Raw genomic sequence first — 19,272 nt, 5'->3', positions numbered from 1 at the left:
CGCAATTTTAAAACCCGGCCCCTTGTTCCGCGATCAAACGCATGCGCACTGATATCATCGCAGGTGGGCGCCTCCCTCCGTCGAGATTGTGTGCAATGCACGTGTGAAAGTGAGAGATTGCTATCACTTTTAAAGCTCTTTGGTAGATTGTTCATTTTAATTATGACATTTTAAAAAGCTTCAAGATCAGGATTTGTTAAGATGCGTGCCGGCGTCAAGGCAATTGAGCGAACCCAACAGGTAGAAAGCCTGCGTCCGTTCCGGCAGGAAGACGGTCTCGCTTACCCGGCTAGTAGAAAGTGCGCATGCGTGCCGGTGTTCAGGGGGCTCGCACCACCCGAGAGGAGCATCCGCGCATGCGTGTTTCGCCCGCAGTGGCTGTGTGAGTGGCTGTCAGTTGTTAACACATCTGTCGCCGAATGTGAGGACGTCAGTAACGGAGACCGGTGTGGAGGAGGGTGTGGGAGTCGATTGGTAGGTCTACGGGAGGGAAAAAATAAACGATCTGAAGGGAAGGCTGGCCTAGGTTGATGTGTTCCTGAGCAAGTTGTTGCCTCCACCGCGCGTCGCAGGCCTTTAACAAACCGCCATCTCCCCCACCCCTGCCGACCCTTCGCGCCCAACGTGACGTCAGCTGTCCCGGAAGCAGCGAACGATCTCCCGGTGTAGTGACTGACTGTGGGAGGGTGACAGTAACGGCAGTTACACTATGGGTTAGTTTTTAATCACGCTTTGCGTGCATATGCATATATCCAGGATCACGCCTGGCCGCTCATTTCCCCTTCTATAATACTAGGGGAATTCTATCAATAAAAGCAGAATATATCAGTAGTAGTTACAGTTATTGTATAGAAAGAACTTCTTAGAAGTCATTTCTGCAACATTCTAACTGCAGTTTATTTTTCTTCGCTGCTTATCTTCTCCTCCGTTCGTACGGTATTGTTAATGTACGAGGGTACATTGGTGCTTTTTATTGTTGCAGGTTACGATTGCTAGTGAAACTATTTAAATGACATTCTTTGTGGTGTATTGTTATCTTGGGGCAGTATAGATTCCCTTCTGACGACAGACCAGTGGCTTAATTTGAACGTACCTGTCTATATGGTATCACAGGGCATCTTCGACATTGTTTCTCCAACCCCTGGTTTATATTGGGGTAATAAAAACGCAGACGCTGGAAATCTGAAATTAAAAGTAGAAATGCTGAAAATAATTGGCAGGTCAGGTAGCATCTAGAGTATAGAATAGTGTAGCACAGGAACAGGCTCTTTGGCCCACAATATTGTGCTGAACCAGTAAAAAGTAAATCAAAGAATCCCCAAAAACTAACTCCTACCTACCTACACAACCATATCCCTCCATCTCCCTTATATTCATGTGCCTCTTACCCCTCACAGCCCCCAGATGGAATGAGACATTTCATCCCTGGGAAAAGGATACTCTCCACTCTATTTATGCTTCTCATAATCTTATAAGCCTATATTAGTTCTCCCCTCAGCCTCCACCACTGCAAAGAAAACAACACAAGTTTATCTAGCCTTTCATGATAGCATATGCCCTCTAAACCAGGCAGCATCCTGATAAACCTCTTCTGGACCCTCTGCAAAACCTCAGCATCATTCCTATGGTGAGGCGAACAGAACTGTATGCAATCCTGCAGATGAGGCCTAAACAGAGTTCTACATCTGCTGAAACAGAAAAAGAAGTTATGTTTTGGGTTAAGTCTGTTCGTTGGGATTGAGATGTTAGAGATGAAGTGTGCTTTAAATTGTAGAGGAGGGGTTGAGCAAACAAAGATTATTGCTAATAATAATATGAAGGCCATAAAAATGGTGATCTGCAAAGATATTGATGGTGTGTTAATTGCAGCTGATCTCACTAAAGAGGAGATGCATACATACAAGGAAATGATTTAAATAAAGAGTAGACAAATGATAAACACCAGATTCTGCAAATGCTGGAAATCTGAGCAAAACACAAAGTGCTGGAGGAACTGTGACAACGGTGGTAGAGATGGAAGCAGGAAACATCTGGGATTGACATCATTTCCGGTTGTGCAACCATTTCACACACAATATGATGGATGTGTATCATAATTCTTTCATTTTCATTAGGACACAATCCTGAAGTTCTCAGCTGATCTGCATGATGGACGTACCTTGTAGCCAGCAGGATACAACAGTATAAGAATTAGTTGTCATGGTTAGCTAGGAAAGGGTAACATGTGCTAGCCTTACTTGGGACTTGCATATCTCAAGAACTTGTGTTAAGAAAGCTGCCTGAAGTTACAGCTTACCTTAGTGTAGCAATGTAAAATGACCATTTATCTTTGCAGCTGTATACTCTTGTAATAATTATAGAGAGTGATTTGCACCAGTGTGTGTTAGCTGGCTAATCCATAAAATTGGCCAAGGGTTTAGAAACCAACTGAAAGAGGATGTTATAGTTCCGGAATGCATTTAGATTTTATAGAGATTAAAATTTAATTTCCTCTTTGAATTCCCGTATTTATTTGTTTATGGGTTCACCATTCTAACTTCCAGTTTTTATTCCTGTGATTTGTTAGCATCGCATTTGGTACTTTGCTTAGATTGGAAATCTATCTTGCCAGTCTATATTAAAGTCTTTTGCATCTTAGTAGTGATGTGTCTGAGAGAAACACATATGTTGCCATACAGTGGAAATAAAATTTTTCAAAACATCCATAACAGATCATTTCAAATGCAAGTACATGTGGTAGTACTAGAGAAGAGCAATAACAGAATGCAGAAAATATGTTACAGTTACAAAGTGCAGTGCAAGAGCGATGACATGGCAGATTGTGAAGTCAACACACACAAAATGCTGGACGAACTCAGCAGATCAGGCAGCATCCATGGAAATGAACAAACAGTCAATGTTTTGGGTTGAGACCTTTCATTAGTACTGGAAAGGAAAGGGGAAGATGCTAGAATAAGAATATTGGGGGAGAGGATGATGGAGTACAAGCTAGAAGCTGATAGGTGAATCCAGGTGGATGGGGGGATGAATTAAGAAGCTGGGAGGTGATAAATAGAAAAGGTAAAGGGTTGGAGCAAAAGGAATCTGATAGGAGAGGAAAGTGGACCATGGGAGAAAGGAAAAGAGGAGGGGCACCAGGGGGAGGTGATAGGTGAGAAGGAAGGGAGGCAGATAGGGGAAATGGGGGGAATTACTGGAAGTTGGAGAAATCAATCTTCATGCCAACAGGTTGGAGGCTATGCGGGTTCACTTATGTGGCCTCCAGCTCTGGCTGCAGCCCTGACCTTGGCCACCACCATCTCAAGGCCAGGACCTTTCTCTTTGCTGCTGGGCCCCAACCCCGAGTCTGGGGCTTCCCCTTCACCTCTTGGGTCCTCGGCCTCCATCTTCTTCCCATCCTATCTTCCCTGAACACCCCAGCCCTCCCCTTTGTCACCACCAACTCCCCTCCTCTCTGATCCCTGCTATGTCTTCACCATTCCCTCCAGCCTTCTCTCTGAGGCAGAACGTTCTGTCCTCAGTAAGGTCCTTTGTCCTCCTCCTCCTGCACCTTAGTGAATTTCGTGCTTGCCACGACATTGAGCTCTCCTGTCACGTCCATCTCTGAGCCCACTTCTTTGGCAAGGATCCCTCAATCTGCAATGATGACCCTTTCTTCCATATCCAGCTTTCCTCCTCTTGAACACCCTGCTCTGGATCTTTTCACCTCTAACTGCTGACGAGACATGACCTTGATCTCTCCAGTCTCTGCACTAGTCCGAACCTCACCATCAAACCTACAGGGAAAGGAGGTGCTGTTGTACTGACCTCACCATCAAACCTACAGAGAAAGGAGGTGCTGTTGTGCACCGGCAGGCTGACGTCCACCTTCCTAAGACTGGATGGCAACTCTCAGACTCCTTTGAAAAGGACCCCAGTAAGAAACGTCAGGCTATTGTCCTCTGCACCATCACCAAAAGATCTCCCTTCCATTGCCATCAACCTAACAGTTCCGTCACCCTGCACAGCTCCTTTCTGCTTCCTACCCAAGATCCACAAACCTGACTGCCCATTGTTTCTAACTGCTGCTCCCCACTGAACTCGAATCCACATATTGTACTGCAACTCCGTTTTATTCCCCCTTGGTTCGGTCTCTTCCCACCTACCTTCGCATCACTTTACATGTTCTCGATCTCCTCACCAACTTTCAATTGCCTGTCTTGATCACCTTATTTTCTCCACAGATGTCCAGTCCTATACACTTCTGTCCCCCATCGAGAAGACCTTAAAGCCCTCCATTTCTTTCTCAACTATAGGCCCGACATTTTCCCCTCCACCAGCACCCTCACCCCGGCAGACTGGTCCTCACCCTTAACAATTTCTCTTTTGGTTCCTTCCACTTTCTACAAACTCAGTGTCTCCATGGGCACCTGCATGGTCCCCAGCTATACCTGCCTTTTCTTTAGCTGTATGGAACAGTCCATGTTCCAACTCTTCCCTGGTTCAACTCTCCCCAACTCTTTCTGAGCTATATTGATCACTGCATTGATGCTGCTTCCCGTGCACCCATGCTGAGCTTGTCAATTTCATCAACTTTGACTCCAATTTCCACCCGTCCTTAAATTCAGTCAGTCCATTCCTGACATTTCTCTCCCCTTTTTCAATCTTTCTGTTTTCATCTCTGAGGGCAAACTGCCTACCAATATCTTTTATAAGCCTACTGATTCCCACGGCTATCTTGACTACACCGCTTTCCACCCTGTCCCTTGTAAAAATGCATTCCGTTTACTCAGTTTTTTTGTCTCTGCAGCATCTGTTCCCAGGATGAGGCTTTCCTCCTTCAGAGATGTCCTTCTTCATAGAACTGGATTTTCCATTCCTCGACCATTGTTAGTGCCTTCACCCACATCTCCTCCATTCCTCAGACATCTGCCTGACCCCACCCCGCTCTGCCCGACACCCTCCCCCCCCAGGTCTACCCAACCCCCCCCCCCACCCACCTTGTCACCTTCTAGCTTGTACTCCTTCCAATCCCTCCACCTCATTCTGGCATCCTGCCACTTTCTTTGCAGTTCTGGGTGCAAAATATTGACTGTTCTCATATTTCCATGGATCTTGCCTGACCTGTGGAGTTCCTCCAGTGTTGCTTTGCATTTCCAGCATCTGCAGGATCTCTTGTGTTTAAGATTGTTTCAAAGGTACATTTAATGTCAGAGAAATGTATACAATATACATCTTGAAATGATTATTCCATCCACGAAAAACAGGATTGCCCATAACGAATGAGTGACAGTTAAATGTTAGAACCACAAAGTCCCCCCTCCAGCTCCCCTCCATCCCGCATGTAAGCAGCAGCAAGCAAGATCCCCCGTCCCCCCACTGGCAAAAAAAACCATCGGCACCTGCCACCGAGCACTGAACCGTAAGCAAAACAACAGCAAAGACACAGACTTGTAGTAGTCCAAAGACTACTCGTTCACCCGGTATGTCACATACCACAGGCTCTCTCTCTCCCTAATAGGGGGGAAAGAGGTCAATGTGATTGTGAGGTCAATGGTTGATCATTAATGTATAGAAGGTCCATTCATGCATCTTAACAGCAGGAAAAAAGCTGTCCTTGAACCTGGTGATGCATGTTTTTAAGCTTTTGTATCTTATGCCTAATTGGGGAAGAGAAAATATCCTGGGTGGGAGGTTTCTTTGATTATGCTAGCTGATTTTCTGAAGCAGTGAGAAGTGTAGATAGAGTCCATGAAGGGGAAACTGGTTTTCATGATGTGGGCATACCTCAGCACAACTTTGCTATTGTGCTGAAGTATGCCCACATCATGAAAACCAGCTTTCCCTTCAGGTAGAGCAGTTGCCATACCAAGCTGGCATGTTCCATTTTTTATAACTGCATCCAGATGAGATGTTTTCAATGGTGCATTTATAAAATTAGGTGAGGATCAATAAGGACGTGCTAAATTTCCTTAGCCTTCTGAGGAAGTATGTTTATAGTACCTTGATTTCACAGACTATAGTAACAGTCATTGCAGAGCTGGTACATCCACTGGATTGGATAAGATTGACCTAGATTGAAGTATATCATTGCCAGAAATCACCTGTTAGCATAGTCAGGACACACAGAAGTGTAAGTATTATTAGTATGTAAATTATACAGCATTACTTCAAATTCTGCTGCCAGATTTGATAAGAAAAAGAGATGCCAGAGCTGAAGCTTCATAAGCCATTCATACTCCTGGGATTGTTTGTTGGCTGAGGTTCAAACCATTGGGGCAAACCCTCAAGAATAATGCGCTGCTCGACAAGTATTGATTTTCTACATAAATTCTGTATGTTGCTATATTCTCAGTAGCTTCTGTAATTGCTGTTTTTATGGGATACAGCCCTATTACTGTTCAGGTTTTCCCTTCTAATTGTCACTGAACCTATAATTTCCATTCCTAATATTTACCTTTTGTTTTAATACAGATTTTGGATGTTCAATAGAAATGACAACAAACCCTCCTGCACCAGGTAAGATATGGCAAAGAGCAATGGTAGATACACATGTTTAGAGGTTAGAAATTGAAATGAATTTCAGCCCCTGTTTTCCCTCCATTGTACCAATGATTACATGTCAAAGAGTTCTTAGGTTGGCCACATATGGTGGGCAAAGCTGCTGTGCAATTGCAGTTTCATCCATCTCTTAATTCAGTAAAGTGCTTACATAGAACAGTACAGCACAGGAACAGGCCCTTCGACCCACAGAGTTGTGCTGAACCAATTAAATTAGTCATCACATGGCCAGCTAAACTAATCCATTTTGCCTATACGATGTCCTTATCCTTCTATTTCCCTCACATTCATATGCCTATGTAAACATCTCATAAAATTCTCTAATGTTTCTGCCTCTATCACACCCCAGGCAGTGCATTCCAGGCACCCACCACTCTCTGTATGTGTAAAAAAAAACACTTGCCATTCACATCTCCTTTGAACTTGCATCCTCTAACTTTAAATGCATGCCCTCTGATATAGACATTTCAACACTGGGAAACAGGTACTGTCTGTCTACTCTTTCTATGCCTCTCATAATCTTATAAACCTCTGTCAACTCTCCCCTCAACCTCTGCCACTCTAAGGAACAAAACCCAAGTTAGTCCAACTTCTGATTATACTAGGTGGCGTCCTGGTAAATCTCTTCTGTACCTTCTCCAAAGCCTCGACATCCTTTCTATAATGAGGCAACCCAGAACTATATACAGTAACTAGAACTTTATAAAGCATATCATGTGCCTTCTTAACTACCCTATCAACCTGTGTAACCAATGTCAGGGAGCTGTGAACTTGAATTCCAATGTCCCTCAGCTCATCAACACCACCAATCTTCACATCATCTGCAAATTTACTAACCCAGCCATCTGCATTTTCATCCAAGTCATTTATGTACATCACAAACTGCAGAAGTCTCAGCACTGATTCCTGCGGAACACTGGATATATAAGTATTTAGATAGACGTGCATGGTACGTCATGCCTAACCAATCTTACAGAACTTTTCAAGGAAGTTACCAGGAAAGTGAATGAAGGCAAGGCAGTGGATGCTGTCTACATGGGCTTTAGTAAGGCATTTGACAAAGCCCCACATGGGAGGCTGGTCAAGAAGGTTCAGTCACTTAGCATTCAGGATGCGGTAGTAAATTGGATTAGGCATTGACTATGTGAGACTAGTCAGGGAGTGGTAGTAGAAGGTTGCCTCTTTGACTGGAGGCCACTGACTAGTGGTGCTGCAGGGATTGATGCTGAGTTCCTTTGTTGTTGTCATCTATATCAGTCATCTGGATGATCATATTTGTTGATGACACTGAGACTGGAGATCTAGTGGATGGTGAGGAAGGCTGTTATAGCTTGCATAGGGATCTGCATCAGCTGGAAAAATGGCAGATGGAATTTAATGCAGACAAGTGGGAGGTTTTGCACTTCGGTAGGATCAACCAGGGTAGATCTTACACAGTGAATGGTAGGGCACTGAGAAGTGTGATAGAACAGGAGGATCTGGGAATACAGGTTTATAATTCGGTGAAAGTGACAGTGATAGGATCGTAAACAAAGCTTTTGGCATATCTGCCTTCATAAATCAATGTATTGAGTGCAGAAGATGGGATGTTATTTTGACGTTGTTTAAGATATTTGGAGTATTGTGTGCTGCTTTGGTTATCTACCTACAGGAAAGATGTAAACAAGGTTGAAAGAGTGCAGAGAAAATTTACAAGGATGTTGCCAGGTCTGGAGGACCTGAGTTATAAGGAAAGATTGAATAGGTTAGGGCTGTATCCTTTATTACAGTGTATTATGCCTAAACAATAGAGACCACAATGGTATGATGTTGGATTTGGCTAGTGTAAACTGGGAACACAGGCTATATGGTGGGACAGTTGAGGAACAATGGAAGACTTTCAAAGAGATTTTTCACAATAGAAGTATATTCCAGTTAAAAGCAAGGACAGTACAGGTGGGGAAAGCCAGCCTTGGATAACTAAGGAAATAAAAGAAGGTATCAAACTAAAAGCTCGTGCATACAAAGTCACCAAGAGTAGTGGGAAACTGGAAGATTGGGAAAAACTTTGAAGAGCGACAAAGTACCACTAAGCAAGCAATAAAGAAAGGGAAGCTAGATTATGAAAATAAACTAGCACAAAATATTAAAATGGTTAATAAAAGTTTTTATAATTATATAAAACGGAAAAGTGGGGCTAAGGTGAATATTGGTCCTTTGGAGGACGAGAAGGGGGAATGATACTGGAAAATGAGGAAATGGTTGAGGCTTCGAATGACTATTTTGTTTCAGTCTTCATGGTGGAGGACACATCTAACATGCCAAAGAGAGATATTATGGATGCCAAGGGAGGTGAAGACCTTGATACAACAGCTATCATTAAAGAGGTAGTGCTGAGTAAACTTGTGAGCCTGATGGAATACATCCCACGGTACTGAAAGAAATGACAGAAGTTATAGTAGAAGCTTTGGTAATGATTTACCAAAATTCTCTGAACTCTGGGCAAGTCCCGGTGGATTGGAAGACGGCAAATGTCTTGCTACTGTTTAAAAAGGGATGTAGGCAAAAGGCAGGTGATTATAGGCCAGTTAGTGTAACACCTGTAGTTCGGAAAATGCTTGAAGCTCTCATTAAAGAAGAAATAGCGAGATATCCGGAAAGAAATAGATCCACCAGGCAGACGCAGCGTAGATTCAGCAAAGGCAGGTTCTGTTTGACAAACTTACTGGAGTTCTTTGAGGATACAATGAGCACAGTGGATAGAGGGGGATAAATGGATGATATTTACTTGGATTTCCAGAAGACATTCAATAAGGTGCCACATAAAAGACGTATCCATAAGATAAGGATGCATAGAGTTGGGGGTAATGTATTAGCACAGATAGAGGATTGGTTAGCTAATAGAAAGCAGAGAGTTGGGATACATTGATGTTACTCTGGTTGGCAATCAGTGGTGAGCGGTGTGCTGCAGGGGTTGGTGTTGGGTCCGCAACTGATCACAAAATACATTAACGATCTGGAAGAGGAGACCGAGTGTAGTGTATCTGAGTTTGCTGATGATACTAACTTGAGTGGAAAAACAAATTGTGCAGAAGACACTGAGAATCTGCAGAGTTTATTGATAGGTTAACTGAGTGGGCAAGGGTCTGGCAGACGCAGTACAATGTTGGTAAATGCTAGGTCATCCACTTTGGAAAGAAAAGTAAAAGAGCAGATTATTATTTAAATGGTAAAAAGGCATGCTGCTGTGCAGAGGCTCAGGACTGTTTGTGTATGAATCAGAAAGGTTAGTTTGCAGGTGCGGTAGGCTATCAAGAAGACAGGTGGAATGTTTAGCCTTCATTGCTAGAGGGATTGAATTTAAGAGCAGAGAGGGTATGCTGCAACTGTACAGGATACTGGTGAGGTCACACCTGGAATGCTGCATGCAGTTCTGGTCTCCTTACTTGAGGAAGGATATGCTGGCTTTGGAGGTGATGCAGAGGATGTTCACCAGGTTGATTCCAGAGATGAGGGGGTTAGACTATGAGGAGAGATTGAGTCGCCTGGGACAGTACTCAGAAGAATGAGAGGAGATCTTATAGAAACATATAACATTATGAAAGGGATAGATAAGATAAAGGCAGGAAAGTCGTTTCCACTGGTAGGTGAGTCTAGAACTAGCAGACATAGCCTCAAGATTTGGGGGAGTAGATTTAGGACGGAGATGAGGAGGAACTGCTTTTCCCAGTGAGTGGTGAATCTGTGGAATTCTCTACTCAATGAAGCAGTGGAGGCTACCTCAGCAAATATATTTAAAGTCAAGGTTGGATAGATCTTTGCATAGTAGGGGAATTAAGGGTTATGGGGAAAATGCAGGCAGGTGGCGATGAGTCCGTGGCCAGATCAGCCAGGATCTTATTGAATGGTGGAATAGGCTCGTCAGGCCAGATGGCCTGCTCTTGAACCTATTTTTTATTTCTTATGTTCTTTAGACTATAAAAGATTGAGAGATTTCGAAGGTTTCAGAGGTACATTTAATGTCAGAGAAATGTATACAATATACATCCTGAAATTCTTTTCCTTTGCAAACATCCACAAGAACAGAGGAGTGCCCCCAAAGAATGAATGACAGTTAAATGTTAGAACCCCAAAGCCCCCCCAACTCCCCCCACCCACGCATAAGCAGTAGCAGAGCAATGACCCCCCCGCCAGCAAAAAAGCATCAGCACCCCAACCAAGCACTCAATCGTGCAGCAAAGCATCAATAAAGACACAGACGCAGTACCCCAAAGACTACTTGTTTACCCGATAGTTCAACATACCACAGTCTCTCTCCCACTCCCCTTCCCTCTCCCTCTAATAAGGGAGAAAGAGGTACTGGTGAGCTCACAGAGGTATACAAACTTATGAAGGGTATAGATAGGGTAAACACAAGTTTGCTTTTTCCACTGAGGTTAGGTGGGACTACGACAAGAGGTCATGGCTTAAGAGTGAAAGGTGAGAAGTTTAAGAGGAACTTGAGGGGAAACATTCATTCAGAGGATCATGAGAGTGTGGAATGAGCTGCTAGCACAGGTGGTCCATGCGAGCTTGATTTCAGTGTTTAAGAGAAACTAGACAATGGGGTGCCCCGTTGGGGCACCCTTTGAGAGAAGGGTAGTGCAGTCTGATGTGACCAGAATGAACATTAAATTTTCCTAAATGCTATTCGTATCGCTTTGCTTTGGAAATTTAAGAAAAAAACCTCAGTTTATTAAAGAAGAACGACACGTAGCAAGGCAAATACAGCTCCTCCTTGTTTAATGATGGCATCATTTATGGTTCATCTGCCACCCTTGTGCCTCTCGTTGTCATTCTGGAGACGTGCAGTCCTTTCATCCACCGTCTCTTCATCTCTTCTGCTGTTTATTCTTTGTCTCTGATCTTGGAGACGTGCATTTCTCTGCTCCTTTGTCTCTTCCTCTCTCCTCCTCCTGTGCCTGTTTTTGTCATTCTGGAGACGTGCAGCCCTTTCATCCCCCGTCTCTTCATCTCTTCTGCTGTTTGTTGTTTGTCTCTGATCCTGGAGACGTGTATTTCTCAGCTCCATTGTCTCTTCGTGTCTCCTCCTTCTATGCCAGTTGTCATTTTGGAGACGTGCATGCCTCTCCTCCTCTGTCTCTTCTCTCATCTTTTTTGCCCTGACTCTTTGATCCTGGAGTCGTGCGGCCCTGGCCTCATTGGATTCTTGTTCTCACCCTCCTTGCCGCTTCCTGACGACATTTGGCGTCATCTCTTAATGTCCCCTTCTCTTTCCACACGGCATAATTAGGCTGACCATATTTTTTTTACCCTAATGCTGGATAGAAGGTATGAAGCAGTAACACCAAAGCCTCAGGATGCTGATTATTCTTGATGATGTGGTTGGTGCTCTCCTAAATGGACGTGATATAGTTACCGCTGTCCTTTGACTGCAGCAAAGGGTTTGATGGGCGTCTCGAAGTACGTCATTATAATAAGATTTAATTATCTCTTATTGATGGGTCTCAGTTTGATCTGTCCCAATCCTGCACATGCTGATGGTGATTAGCAAAATGTGACCGCTTGAAATAGAACTGCCCTTCCCTTTTGCTCTGGTTGGTGTTGCTGCTGTGAGCATCGTGAGTCGCTTCTGAGGCTGGCCGTGCGCATGCGTTCTGTCGCATCGCAGTTTCCATCATGGCTGACATCAGCTCTCGGGTGAAAGCGGGGCTGTTGATTTTGGGGAGTGAGCAATTTTATACGAATATATAACCCCGAACTTTGCCCGCATTCTGTAAGTTAGCGCATCTTAAGTCAACTTAGTCAAAAATAGTGCCGCTGTAATGCATCGTTTGCACTAATTGGAGGTCACAAACAGAGCATGAGAGTTTTAGTAGTACATAGATTTGGATACACGGATAGTAGGGATATGGAGGGCTATGATCCTGGCACAGGTCAATAGGAGTCGGCAGTTTAAATGGTTTTGGCATGGACTTGATAGACCGAGGGGCTTGTTTCTGTACTGTACTTCTTTATGACCACTAATCACAGACCTTGAGCTAAAATAAGTCCCTTTGACCACAACCCTTTGTCTTCTATGGGCAAGCCAGTTCTAAATCCAACGGCCAGTTCACCATGGATCCCATGCATCGTAATCTGGATGAGCCTCCCATGAAAGACCTTGCAAATGCCTTACTAAAATCCATGTAGAGAACATCCATAGCTCTACCTCCATCAAGTACCCTCATCACCTCATCAAAAAATGCAATCAGGTTCGTAAGACTTGCTCTGCACAAAGCAATTCTGGCTCACCCTAATTAGGCCATTGTTTTCCAAATGCTCACAAATCCTGTCCCTAAGAACTCTGTACAGTAACTTCACCACCACTAAGACTTACTGGTCTATAGTTTCCGGCATTACACTTGGTTCTCTTCTTGTATAATAGGACAACATTAGCTACTTTCCAGTCCTCCATGACCTCGCCTGTGGCTAGAGAAGATACTAATATACTGGTTAAGGCCCCAGCAATCTCTTCTCTTGCCTCCCTCAATAACCTGAAGTAAATCCCATCAGGCCCTGGGGTCTTGCCTATCTTAATGCTCTCTAAGAGACTCAACACCACTTCCTCATTTACCTCAAAATGCCCAAGCATATTAATACCATAAGATGTAGGAGTAGAATTAGGCCATTTGGCCTATCAAAACTGCTCCACCATTTCATCATGGCTGACTCATTTCCCTCCAATCTCCTACCTTCTTCCCGTATCCCTTCATACCCTGACTAATCAAGAATCCATCAACCTCTGCCATAAATGTACCCAGTTGATGGCCTCCACAGCCACCTGTGGCAACCAATTCCACAAATATGCTCGGCATTGATCTGCCTATCTTCCATATCCTTCTGTTTGGTAAATATTGATGTACAACGTTTGTAAAATACTCAGCAAGGACCTCATCCACATCCTCTGCATCCAAGCTGTTTCCAATGTTTTCTGCTTTGTCCTTGAGTTGTCCTACTCTCTCCTTAGTTATCCTCTTGCTCTTGATGTATAGAATGCCTTGGGATTTTCTTTAATGCTACTTGCCATGGACTTTTCATAACCCTCCTTACTTTCCTCATTCCCTTCTGGAGTACTTTTTTGGCTTCTTTATAATCCCCAAGGTCTCTTGTTTGTTCATAGCTTCCTAAGCTTTACATATTTTTCCTTTTAATTCTTGACTAAATTCATCACCTCCCTTGACATCCAAGATTCTCTTGGTTTTCCATCCTCATACTTCCTTCTGACTGGAATGTACCTGTCCTATACTCTGTGCAATTGGTCTTTAAACATCCTCCACATGTCAGATGTGGACTTGCCAGAGAAAAGGTGTTCCCAATTATCTTTTCCTAATTCCTGCCTAATGCTCCCTTAACTTGCCCTGCTCCAATTTAATGCTTTCCTGCAAGGTCCATACTTATCTATCTTAAAAGTTAAAGAGTTGCAGTCATTGTTCCATAACTCTTTACCCACTGAAAGGATGGTCACCTGGCCAGGCTCATTACCCAACACCAAATCTGGTACAGATCCTCCTCTTGTTGGACTATCTGCATATTGATTTAGGAAACCCTCCTGGATGCATCTAACACATTCTGTCCCATCTAAATCTCTTGTGCTAAGAAGGATCCTGTTTATATTAGATAAATTGAAGTCCCCCCCTGACAACAACCCTTTTTGTACACCTTCCCTTAATCTACCTGCATGTCTGTTTCTCAGTGTCTTGGTGGTTTTTGGAGCGGGGTCAGAGCGATTGTACTTATTTTTGCATTCTACTCATATAGACAGTTGATGAGCCCTCCATTATGCCCCCTCTAAATACAGCAGGCTCCTTTTTTTGACTTTGGATGTTAAGTTTCTATTCATTATTGCATTGTGGTGAGTGCAGTTTCAGACTATAAAATTAACCATAAATAAGGTGAATAGCCACCGTATTTTCCACAGGGTAGGGGAGTCCAAGACTATACAGTATCAATTTAAAGTGAGAAGGGAAGGGTTTAAAAACAACCTGAAGGACAAGATTTTCACACAGAGGGTGGTGCATATGCTAAATGAGCTGCCAAGACAAGTAGTAGAGACGACAGATACGTGGATTGGAAAGGTTTTGAAGAATACAGGACTAGTTCAGTTAGGCAATTTGGTTAGAATGGACAAGTTGGGCCAAAGAGCCTGTTTTCTGGACTGTAGCATGATGGTTCTGTGTAGCACTTCTTAAGACTGTGAGTGCATTGCTGAATGAGTAAAAGGATTTTGTTCTTTAATTGACTAGAAATCAGGTTTGAATTATTTTTTTTACAATACACCAATATCTCATAGTCATAGTCATACTTTATTAATCCCTGGGGAAATTGGTTTTCGTTACAGTTGCTCCATAAATAATAAATAGTAATAGAACCATAAATAGTTAAATAGTAATATGTAAATTATGCCAGTAAATTATGAAATAAGTCCAGGATCAGCCTAGTGGCTCAGGATGTCTGACCCTCCAAGGGAGGAGTTGTAAAGTTTGATGGCCACAGGCAGGAATGACTTCCTATGATGCTCTGTGCTGCATCTCGGTGGAATGAGTCTCTGGCTGAATGTACTCCTGTGCCTACCCAGTACACTATGTAGTGGATGGGAGACATTGACCAAGATGGCATGCAACTTAGCATCCTTTTTTCAGACACCACCGTGAGAGAGTCCAGTTCCATCCCCACAACATCACTGGCCTTACGAATGAGTTTGTTGATTCTGTTGGTGTCTGCCACCCTCAGCCTGCTGCCCCAGCACACAACAGCAAACATGATAGCACTGGCCACCACAGACTCGTAGAACATCCTCAGCATCGTCTGGCAGATGTTAAAGGACCTCAGTCTCCTCAGGAAATAGAGACAGCTCTGACCCTTCTTGTAGACAGCTTCAGTGTTCTTTGACTAGTCCAGTTTATTGTCAATTTGTATCCCCAGGTATTTGTAATCCTCCACCATGTCCACACTGACCCCCTGGATGGAAACAGGGGTCACCGGTACCTTAGCTCTCCTCAGGTCTACCACCAGCTCCTTAGTCTTTTTCACATTAAGCTGCAGATAATTCTGCTCACACCGTGTAACAAAGTTTCCTACCACGGCCCTGTACTCAACCTCATCTCCCTTGCTGATGCATCCAACTATGGCAGAGTCATCCGAAAACTTCTGAAGATGACAAGACTCCGTGCAGTAGTTGAAGTCCGCGGTGTAAATGGTGAAGAGAAAGGGAGACAAGACAGTCCCCTGTGGAGCCTCGGTGCTGTTGATCACTCTGTCGGACACACAGTGTTGCAAGCACACGTACTGTGGTCTGCCAGTCAGGTAATCAAGAATCCATGACACCAGGGAAGCATCCACCTGCATCACTGTCAGCTTCTTCCCCAGCAGAGCAGGGCGGATGGTGTTGAACGCACTGGAGAAGTCAAAAAACATGACCCTCACAGTGCTCGCTGGCTTGTCCAGGTGGGTGTAGACACGGTTCAGCAGGAAGACGATGGCATCCTCAACTCCTAGTCGGGGCTGGTAGGCGAACTGGAGGGGATCTAAGTGTGGCCCGACCATAGGCTGGAGCAGCTCCAGAACAAGTCTCTCCAGGGTCTTCATGATGTGGGAGGTCAATGCAGCTCATGACTACCTTACGTACTATCAATAATTCCACCAATCTTCATGTTATCTGTAAACTCTATCTTGTCTTCCACATGTATTTTTGTGCAGTAAGAGATCACCATGTGAACTGTTCCTGCTTTATCAGAGTATCCTGTAGGTGGTGTTCTTTCCTGTGTGTGGATTAGTTTGTTTTTCTTCCTGTTTTAAACTGAAATAATCTTAAAAGCACCAGTCAAATATCAGCAAATAGATAACGGTTTTTTCTAAAACTATCTTACCATAGAAAACTTGTTAACAGTGGTGAAGCAATCATTTTAAGGGAATCTCATTCAGGGTATGAGGATAGATTAAATCTTATTGAAAGAGCCACATGCTGAACCATGATATTTGTCAAAATTAACATGATATCCTCTACTTTGACAGTAAGTCTCATTTAAAAAGAAACTGGTTAAACACTGGCAATTGATTGAGATACTTTTAAATAGAATAGCAAACAATTCAAAACAAGCCTTGCAATTATAGCGCTGTAAGCCTAACATCTGTGGTGAGGAAGATACTGGAAACAATTTTGAGGGAGAGGATTAATAATCACTTGGAAAGGCAGGGACTAATCAGAGGCAGCCAGTGTATGTTTGTCCAGGTCACATGCTGTCTTAACAATTTGATTGAATTCTTTGAAGATATAATAAAGTGTATTGATGAGGACAAGGCAGTTGGTGTGATTTAGATAAGCATTTGATAAGGTCCCACATGAGAAATTGGTTCAAAAGGTTTAGGGCCACTGGATCTAAAATTGACAGCAATAGAAAAAGAGGGGTGCTTTTGCAATTGGATGCCTGTGACTAGATCCCAGTGGATTGATGCTAGGACTTGTTGTTTGCTGTATGTGTAGATAACAAATAAAATTAGAGGACATAAGTTTTGGTTAAGGGGATAAAGAGGATCCTTCTTCACCCAGTGAAAGGTTAAAACTAGATTGCTGAATCAAGATTAGCAATTGAATTGCATAGCCATGGAAGGCTATGGACCATATGCTAGGTGATGGGAGTGGTCATTGTGGACATGTGGGGCTGAATGGCTTTTTTCATGCTGTATCATTCTGTGAATGTCTATCATGGGAGGCCTAATATTGGGCAGCTAGTTTCTAGTATTTAGAAGGGGACAAAATAAGTTCAAAACCTAGTTCTCAATATGATTTTGAGGTGAAAAATGCTGGGAGTTGGTAAATAGTAAATCAAACCTTTCCAGTGGGATACAGCAAAAGATTTAAGAATCTTGATTCTAAACAAAATTGTAAAGAGTAGTACTAATCTAATTAATATTTCTGTAAAACTTTCTTTGAAAGGTTAGCCACTGACCTGAAAGTCTTCTTATCAGGGTCATTACTAAAACACTAATTGGGTAATAACCTATATTGTAGTCTGAAAAATGGAAGGCTCAATAGGTGTTAGATAAATTTATTAATAGCAAAGAACATCAACACTTTGGCGGGGGTGGGGGAACACAAGAAACTGCAGATGCTGGTCTCTGGAGCACCACACAGAACACTGGAGGAAATGAATGGATCAGGCAGCATCTATGGAGGGAAATAGACAGTTGGCATTTCAGGGCTGAGAATACTCTAGGCTTCATCTGGATATAAAAAAGTGGGGAGGTAGCCCGTCTGAAAAAGTTAGAAGAAGGCTAGAGCAGGAACTGGCAGGTGATGGGTGAATTCAAATGAGTGCAGCTGATAATAATAGAACAAATTGCTTTACCTTGGGATAAAGTGCAAATATGAAAATAAAAGACAAAAAGATTAGATTAGATTCAACTTCATTGTCATTGTGCCGAGTACAGATACAAAGCCAATGAAATGCATTTAGCATCTGACCAAAAATGCAAAGAATAGTGTTATTTACAAAATAACTGTGAATAAAAAAAGTGCTACAGCACACAAATATAAAAGTACTGAGACAGTACAATACGGATGCAATACTGCTTAGCGCTGTAATGAGAGGTTCAGCAGTGTCACAGCCTCAGGGAAGAAGCTCTTCCTGTGCCTGCTGGTGCGGAAGCGGAGGCTCTTGTAGCGCCTACCGGATGGGAGGAGAGTAAAAAGTCCATGGTTAGGGTGAGGTGCATCCCTGATAATGCTTTTCGCCCTGCCCAGGCAGCGTTTATGGTAGATGCTCTCAATGGTGGGCAATTGGGTGCCGATAATCCGCTGGGCAGTTTTCACCACAGGCTGGAGTGCTTTGCGGTCCGATACTTGACAATTGCCATACCAACTGAGATGCAGTTGGTGAGTATGCTCTCAATGGTACAGCAGTAAAAGTCCATCAGTATCCTGGGACAGAGGTGAGCTTTCTTCATGCTCCACAGGAAATAAAGACGCTGTTGCGCCTTTTTGATCAGGATGGAGGAGTTCAGGGACCAGGTGAGATCCTCGGAAATGTGGACACCAAAGAATTTGAAGCTTGTTCGTTAAAAGAAAAAGATGTTCGTTAAAAGCAAGGTTAAATAAATGAGATTTGAGCTGGTGTTTAAAATTGTCAATTGCGTGTGCATCCCTTATAGTTTTAAATATTGAGTTCCATAATTTAGGAGCGTAGTTCAAAAAAGCTGACCTGTCAATTATCTTTTGAGGGAGATTGTTTAAATTTAAGAAACTGGTAGAAGAAGATCTAAGAGCTCAAGCAGGATTATAAAACAAGTAAGAGAACTTTAAATTTAATTCTAGAAGATACAGGAAGCCAACACAGAGTAGCTAAGACAGGAGTGATATGCTCCCTCATCCTGGTTTTAGTTAAAAGTCTAGCAGTGGCATTCTGAATGAGTTGAAGTTTTCCAATTGATTGCTTTGGAAGGCCAGTAAAAAATGCATTGTAGTAATCTAGTATATTCAATATAAAGACATGAATTAGTTTTTCAGCATCATTAAATGACAGAAATGAACATATCTTTGCAATATTCCTTAAGTGTAGAAATGCTGCTCTGGTCACTTTCTTTCTGTGGGATTTAAATTTCAAACCTGAATCAAGGATAACACCCAGGCTTGTTACATCTGATTTTCCAAGAGGAGCCAAGGTCCAAAATGTATCAAGTTTTTTCTCTTTTGGCTTTGGGACTAACCAAAAGTAG

At 43.1% G+C, this 19,272-nt stretch overlaps 1 protein-coding gene across 2 annotated transcripts in view; it reads left to right on the top strand.

Annotated features, from left to right (window-relative positions):
- Positions 1-86: 86 nt before the first annotated feature.
- inip (ints3 and nabp interacting protein) overlaps positions 87-19,272 on the top strand; it is a 50,445-nt gene continuing 31,259 nt past the window's right edge. Inside the window, exons 1-2 of one of the 2 annotated variants that reach the window (XM_072258184.1) lie at positions 87-109; positions 6,454-6,498. In XM_072258184.1, coding sequence (XP_072114285.1) covers positions 6,474-6,498 — 25 coding nt within the window. In that variant the 5' untranslated portion in view covers positions 87-109; positions 6,454-6,473. Of the gene's footprint in view, positions 110-347; positions 475-6,453; positions 6,499-19,272 lie in introns of those variants that run through there. The other variant, XM_072258183.1, reaches the window with a different exon arrangement.

This window comes from Mobula birostris, chromosome 5 (assembly GCF_030028105.1).
Source record: "Mobula birostris isolate sMobBir1 chromosome 5, sMobBir1.hap1, whole genome shotgun sequence".
Classification (NCBI taxonomy): Eukaryota; Metazoa; Chordata; class Chondrichthyes; order Myliobatiformes; family Myliobatidae; genus Mobula; species Mobula birostris.
The sequence above is the reverse complement of the archived record's forward strand: the minus strand, read 5'-3'. Positions and strand labels throughout refer to the sequence as shown.